This window comes from Nelumbo lutea, chromosome 2 (assembly GCF_056320005.1).
Source record: "Nelumbo lutea isolate HS-2025 chromosome 2, American lotus-T2T, whole genome shotgun sequence".
NCBI lineage: Eukaryota > Viridiplantae > Streptophyta > Magnoliopsida > Proteales > Nelumbonaceae > Nelumbo > Nelumbo lutea.
In genome coordinates this window covers 47,433,534-47,440,362 of record NC_142685.1, presented here as the reverse complement: position 1 = coordinate 47,440,362, position 6,829 = coordinate 47,433,534, and the positions used below count along the sequence as shown (strand labels likewise).

At 37.9% G+C, this 6,829-nt stretch overlaps 1 protein-coding gene and 1 non-coding gene across 2 annotated transcripts; one reads left to right on the top strand and one right to left on the bottom strand.

The window, feature by feature from the left end:
• Positions 1–4,684: 4,684 nt before the first annotated feature.
• On the top strand, positions 4,685–6,050 carry LOC148870426 (LOB domain-containing protein 21-like). Its single transcript, XM_088968320.1, has 2 exons — positions 4,685–4,839; positions 4,945–6,050. Exon 2 carries the CDS (start codon positions 5,283–5,285, stop codon positions 5,859–5,861), a length of 579 nt encoding a protein of 192 aa, XP_088824446.1. The 5' UTR covers positions 4,685–4,839; positions 4,945–5,282; the 3' UTR covers positions 5,862–6,050.
• TRNAI-AAU (transfer RNA isoleucine (anticodon AAU)) lies at positions 5,157–5,230 on the bottom strand. The gene has a single exon. It is a non-coding gene; the product is annotated as a tRNA-Ile (tRNA).
• Positions 6,051–6,829: the final 779 nt, after the last annotated feature.

Here is a 6,829-nt window from a genome sequence, read left to right as displayed (position 1 = left end):
TTTTTTCCTTTTTATTAAGTGAATTTTGAAATTTCCACATATAAGCAGGGAAGACACCAAGAACAATGCAATCTTTTGTAGGTAAAATGGAATGAAATTGGTAAGTCCCCAGCCTGAGCGGAACTCACCTGCACCCTTCTCTGTCCCCATCTAGAGTTCGCCCTGTATTGTGTACTAATACCGAAAAGGAAAAAAAAAATTTCTTGGTCTTGACATGTAGCTAATCTTATTAAGCTGAACACATATATTAAATAATTATTTGGTGTAATGTAAAATCTTGGACCGTCAAGCGTGAGCACAAGGGTTTGAATTTAAGAGGAGCCACTTTATGCCAAAAAAAAGGCCCAAGATTAGGACCATATCCAGTCCACCCCTCGCAAGGACCAGATAATATGGACCAACATTAGTTATGGCTTTTACAAATAATGAATAATTAATTCATTTGAAAATGAATCAAATTAAAACTATCATAAATTTAATGACTTAAAATCTGCACCATAATATATTTATAATTGAGAATATTTGTTAGTAACCTTTTTTATCTCTTTTTAACCAAGGTTGTGGTTCAGGTACAAGTTCTTTTCACGGTAGAAAATATCTGAATCCCATTGCCACCAGGGTGAGACCAGATCTGCTCCTCATTCAGGGGTTTCACACCAACCTCACATGCACATTCTATCAAGGAATATCTCCTGTACTTATAAGTTATTATTCACGGAAGATGTTTCCAATGCACAGTGGATGTGCGTGTGAGGTGCCCATGTGTGAAGAATAGATCCCATTTCCACCAGTGTTGGGGGGGGGGGGGGGGGGGGGGAAGGAATTGGGATCTACTCCTCACAGATCATGCCTCACGCTGATAAGTACAGAAAATGTCTTGATATGCGGCCAGGATATGCTGTGAGGTCGTGAGGCATGCTTTGTGATGAGCAGACCAGGAATCTGGGGGGAGAGGGTTTTGCATTAAGTAACCGCGGAGAGGGTTTTACACGTTAAAACTTAGAAGTAACCATCACATGGAAAGATGGCAACTGGGAGCTTTCAAAGAACTTGCTTCTTGACATCCATATGAAACTTTGCATAGTTCCGTACTGTGTTTTCGAACCACTGTTGACTCAGACTGTCACAATGTTCAGCTCAAGAATCATCCAGGCAATTGGTTCTGTTTCACCCTTAACCTAGTATTTGGTAAAAAATCATTGATTTGATCAGCGACCTGTTGACACAGGTGGTTGAACCATTGACTCATTTGACTTGTTCAATGGTTTTTTGTCATTTTTTATTTAATTTTTTAAATTATAACAGGTCATTCATTCAAACTGAACGGTTGAACCATCAATCTAGAAACCAGTTGATAAAATGGTTCCGGTTCCAGGTTGGTTTTTAAAACCTCGATTCTAATGCTTTTGACAATTTGAATTTTGGAGTCGTAATAGATTAATACTCTTCTGTCCAAATAAATACATCAAATTAATCTGCTGCAATGGCTTTGTCCATTATGAATTTTGACCTAGATGTTCTTTAACGCTGAATCACTGAATTTTTGCAATTCTTGATGTATTTGGTAAAAGTGTAAATTGGTTCGGTTTTGCAGGTGTTTGATAGGAAATTAGGAATACCTCTTTGTTCTGACATGAAAGTAAATTTGTCTTCTTCAACTATCTTTGCATTCAAACAATGTTTCCATCCTTCCATTTGAGGAAATATGCATTCACTTGTTAAACCCTTACCAAACATAACCCTACTCAGAAAAGCTCAAGCCGGCCCAAGTTGTAATAAAGAAATTACTTTTCCAGAAAGCAACCAAGTGATACTTTGTAGCGGGGTAGTCTTAGTCTGGGACCACAGGACTTGTAAATTGTAATTGCGGTCTGCGGAATTCATAACTTGTTATATATTGGATATTCAGTCGACCAGGACCCATTGGGTAGTTCCCACCGAGGAAAATGTTTACAATATAAATTGTAAAAGGAATTTATCCATTAAGGGCGCAATTTGAGTGTACTTGATTGTGCTGTTGTCAAAATTTGAATGGATGCAACATGAAGCCAAGGTTGATGAGGTTGAAGCAGAGTAAAATACTGACTCGGGCCAATCTGATTTGCATCTCTGTTTGCAACAAAAACATATATTGGGATCATATAGTTAGATACTTTTTCCGCATTTGATCCAGTTGGGGCTCAACTGCTCAAGAAATGGTTGGTCGGATCATCAGATGGAAAGGTAGATGATAATTTTAATGGCGTTTGATAACATTTCTCATTCTAGGCAAGAATGGGAAAGAATGAATAGCCTTTGAGTGTTAGGTTATAAAGTTCTTGCCAAGGACTACATTCTTTTTAGAATGAAAAATCAGTTTCATAACACAAAAATTAAATAGCCTGCAATATGAAAAATAATCATGTCCCATCTTGATCATTTTATTATTTGAAGAAACTCTTCCTATAAAATGGTTGTCATAGATATTTACTTTTCGAAAGCACTTTTACAAAATTACTTTTATGAAAGCAATTTTATAAAACTATTTTTACATGAAAGCACTTTTATGAAAGCACTTTTATGGAAGTATTTTTACAAAAGCATTTTATGAAAATACTTTTATAAAAAAACTTTTATGGAAGTACTTTTACAAAAGCACTTTTATAGAAGTACTTTTATAAAATCCCTTTTATGAAAGTACTTTTATGAAAGCATTTTTACAAGTCTTTTATAAAAGTATTTTTACAAAAGTACTTTTACTTTGGAAGTACTTTTACGAAAATACTTTTATGGAAGTACTTTTACGAAAATACTTTTATGGAAGTACTTTTACGAAAGCACTTTTATAAAATCACCTTTACGAAAGTACTTTTATAAAAACACTTTTATGGAAGAACTTTTACGGAAGTACTTTTATAAAAACATGTTTATGATAAAAGCACTTTCATGAAAGTACATTTACAAAACATCTATGCCAATTGATAAATATTGTTATTGGAAACCTAGGTTGGTGGTTTGTGTATATTGACACTTCTTATTTTTTTTAAAGAATGAAAATAAGTAATGTAGAACACTTGCTAGTCTGAAAAGAATTCATTTTTAGAAAAAAAAAAAAAAAAGTGTTTGGTTCATAGTAATATTTTCTCAATCTGCCTATTTTTATCCATTATTTTCCATTTTAGAATTTCATCTTATGTAAAAATGTGAAAGAATGAGAATTTGAACCAAACATGGCCTTAGTTGTTATGTTGCGACAAGCCTTGTGTTGCCGTGCAACCTTGCCTTTATCACAATCTAGAAATCTCTCATGTGCATGCCAAAATTTGTAATAAATTCAAGGTATCTCATTCATATTTCATTGGGCCCGCATGCACACAATCGCATAAAATGTTCTCCCTCCCTATGGGCTAGAGTGTAACTACGCTGCTTTTCCTAAGTCTTGAGGAGAGTAATGAACAACTTCTCCTAATTTACTACAACATCTTAAAAATTAAATATTATATATCTAATTTATGTTTTTTAATTTAATAATTATTTTTTTTATAAAAAATATTAAAAATTAAGATTTGAAGTAAAAAAAAAAAAGTTTTTTTGAAGTTTACAAGGGTACAAAGATTTAGAAAAAATTACCTAAAATAAAGAAAAAAAAATCACCCCAATTAAACATTTAGAATGTAAAATTATGGCCTCTCAAAATTTACATACAATCAATGGTGGGTCGAATGGATGAATGGTCACTTGCCTAAGTCAAATGATTTTTGACGAAGTAAACAAAATTTGTCCAATTTTCTAGATGTACTAAAACTGGCTTCAGAATCTTGATTGAATGATAGCTTTAATGGTTCAATCGACCAGTTCAACTGCATGTTGAAAACACTGGTTTACTTATTCTTAATACTTATTGTGAAACAAAGAAAAGAAGAAGAAACTTGCATCTAACCTCAGAGGTGGTCATTCCTGAAACGTGGCTAATTCTATCTCCTTGGTAATCAAGCTATTGGTTAAATTTTGTATGGAATATTTATATTTATGCCAAAATCCTCATAAGCAATGCATGTGGTTTTGAAGATTCTGGTTATGAATAGTGCACCTAAGCACCATGAAGTCCCGAGAAATGCATTCAAACCAAACGTATCGAACACTATTCTCCTTGAATCGAGTTGAAACGTTGTATCACTTTATTCTTTGTGCAAGTGCCCGCGGGTAGCGGTGCTGACAAACAGTGTAAAACAGAAAAAAAAAAAAAAAAAAAAACTGTTGATGATTAGTATTTATACTGCAAAATCATATTTTTTTTTCACAAGATCTTATTTTGAATTCTTTGGATTTTAGTAAACGACACCCATTGACTCCCCCCTTTCTCTCCTCCAACTGCATATCTTGCAACTTTATCTTCCATTTCTTTTCCCAGTGATGGTTGAAATGACAATTTTTTTTGTGGTGTTTTATTTTTTATTAAATAAATGTTAAAAGAAAAATAGGAAAGAATTTTGTTGCTTCAATTTTTGACACCTGGTCCAGGTCAACAGGCATCGTCCACATGATTAATTTTTATTAGCAGAAAAACAAAAAGGGCACTTGTTCCAAGGGAAAGATACTAAAGCTGGAGAACCGATAAGGCGACAACAATTACAAATATAGGTAGCTAGAGTTAATCGGGGAGAAAGGGAAGGGGAGAGGGGGAGAGGGGGAGAGGGGAAGGTCATATCAATGTCATTCAGTTGGGATGCCTTTAAGAAATTGGCATGGCAGCCCTCCCTCAAGGCCTCAAGGCCTCAAGGTCTCAAACCTCAACCCTCACTCACGCGGCAGGAAACCCTTACCCTGCAGGCTCGAAAGCCGGCAAGCATTAAAATACAAGTTAGCCACGCCCACGATCATGTCGTCTTTACAACTGTTGTTGTTGTTGTGTTATGCTTATACAGAATTTAACTGTGGACCTTCCATTATTGACTTATTCTGCAGCTTCTTGTCTTTTTCTCCATCAAATGTCCCTGCTTCCCTGCAAATGTTTTCTTTCAGCGGATACGGAATTTCTATTCTCCAAATTTATAACTCTTTTTAGCTCTTCTCGTGCATTGGATTGTTCATTTGTTTTCCTTTTTTTCAAAATTGCTTAATTTTATGCAATTTTAATTTCAGTGTTGTAATCGGTGGAAAAAGACAAAATTTAAACATGGCGCATGCAGGTTTCGAACCTGCGACCTTCGCGTTATTAGCACGACGCTTTAACCAACTGAGCTAATAGGCCAGATTGATAGGAGGTGATTATTCGACCTTACTAGTGAGGTATTTCAAGTGAAATGGCAAAGGAAAAGCAAAGCAGTGTGAATGGGAGGAAGAGTTTAACTGTAAGGAAGGAAATGATGATGAAGGGAGGTCAGGAATGCCGTTCAAGCTCATCCTGTGCAGCCTGCAAATCGCTGAAGAGGAGATGCAGCCCTAATTGTATATTTGCGCCTTATTTCCGGGCTCACGAAGCGCGCAAGTTTGCAAGAGTCCACAAGGTTTTCGGAGCAAGCAACGTCAGCAAGATACTTGCAGAGGTCCCGGAGGAGCATCGAGAGGACACCGTCAATTCGTTGGCTTACGAGGCAGAGGTGAGGCTCAGGGACCCTGTCTACGGTTGCATAGGTGCCATCGCTCTCCTACAAGCCCAAATGCTTCAGCTCCAACATGACCTCGCCATTGTTAGAGCACGTCTGGCTCGCTACATCGCCGCCACCAGTCGTGCTGTACCTGTACCCCTCCTCCCAGCTGCAGCTCTCCCCGGTTTTCCTATTTCAGATGCAATGAGGTCTCAGACCCTTCTTCAAGGCCACAGTTCTTTGTGTACTCAAGAACACCAGCAGCAGAATGAAAAGGGAGATGATTTTCAATGATCCTTTCTCTCTCTCTCTCTCTCTAGGATGAAGTAAATTAAGTCGACTGCTGTTGAGTGAGACAGGTGTGTTTTCTTTTAATTTGCCATCCACATTGCGTACTGCCATTGTAGAGCGTATATAGTATTGAGAGTAAATTTGTAGAGCCATCACAAAAACTATCAAGCTTTCAGTTTGGGGGTCATTCAATATCTGTTTCTCGTGATAACAGCACAACACAAAATAGAAAAGCTGAAAGTTCTCTCCCCCACCACATACAGAGTGAGTCATACACAACTAGTTACTAGTACGTACTACCAACATTGGCAAATGGGGCTGTCACCATCTGCTCACCAACCCAGATCACAGCTGATCTCATCCTAATCCCACTCACTGTTAATGCTAACTTTCTAGCTATTTGAACTGGGGGTGGTGGTGGGGGTGGGTCGGAGGGAGGACGCATCATCAATCATCATCAGAGGATCGTTGGCTGAGTCCGGCCAAGGAAGAAATGGGCTCCGGTTGGGTGGATCGATCTCATACCCGAACGGCACACCCTTCCTTAATCTTCACTAGGTTTGGGGTGTGGGGTGTAGGCCGTGTGGCGCATGCGCATGCCATGGTCCACGTACAGCCTACTCATTTATCGCAACAAGTAATGTATAGGACATATATGTAGACCAGTAAAATTCTAAATAATCCGGGGATCTTCGACATGGCAACATGGTTGGGGCGGGCCCCAGCTGACGTGGGGAACACCCTTAGTCTGTACGGTTAACGTCGCCGAGGAAAGCTCCAAATAAATGTGGGGCCGGCCACAGCCCACGGGCTGATATGATGAGAGTGCTCTCCAAAGGATACCAACCATATCCCAATATAATCCATGAATGTTCTGGCTGGTAGCAGCTGCGCTTCCTTTATAGTAGTACCTGGCAAAGTCAGAAAATAGGTGATTGCGGTTTGTTCATGTATTAATGCTCCAAGGTTTA

Coding starts and splice junctions, on each gene's coding strand:
- LOC148870426 (XM_088968320.1), top strand. CDS start 5,283: ATGGCAAAGGAAAAGCAAAGCAGTGTGAATGGGAGGAAGAGTTTAACT.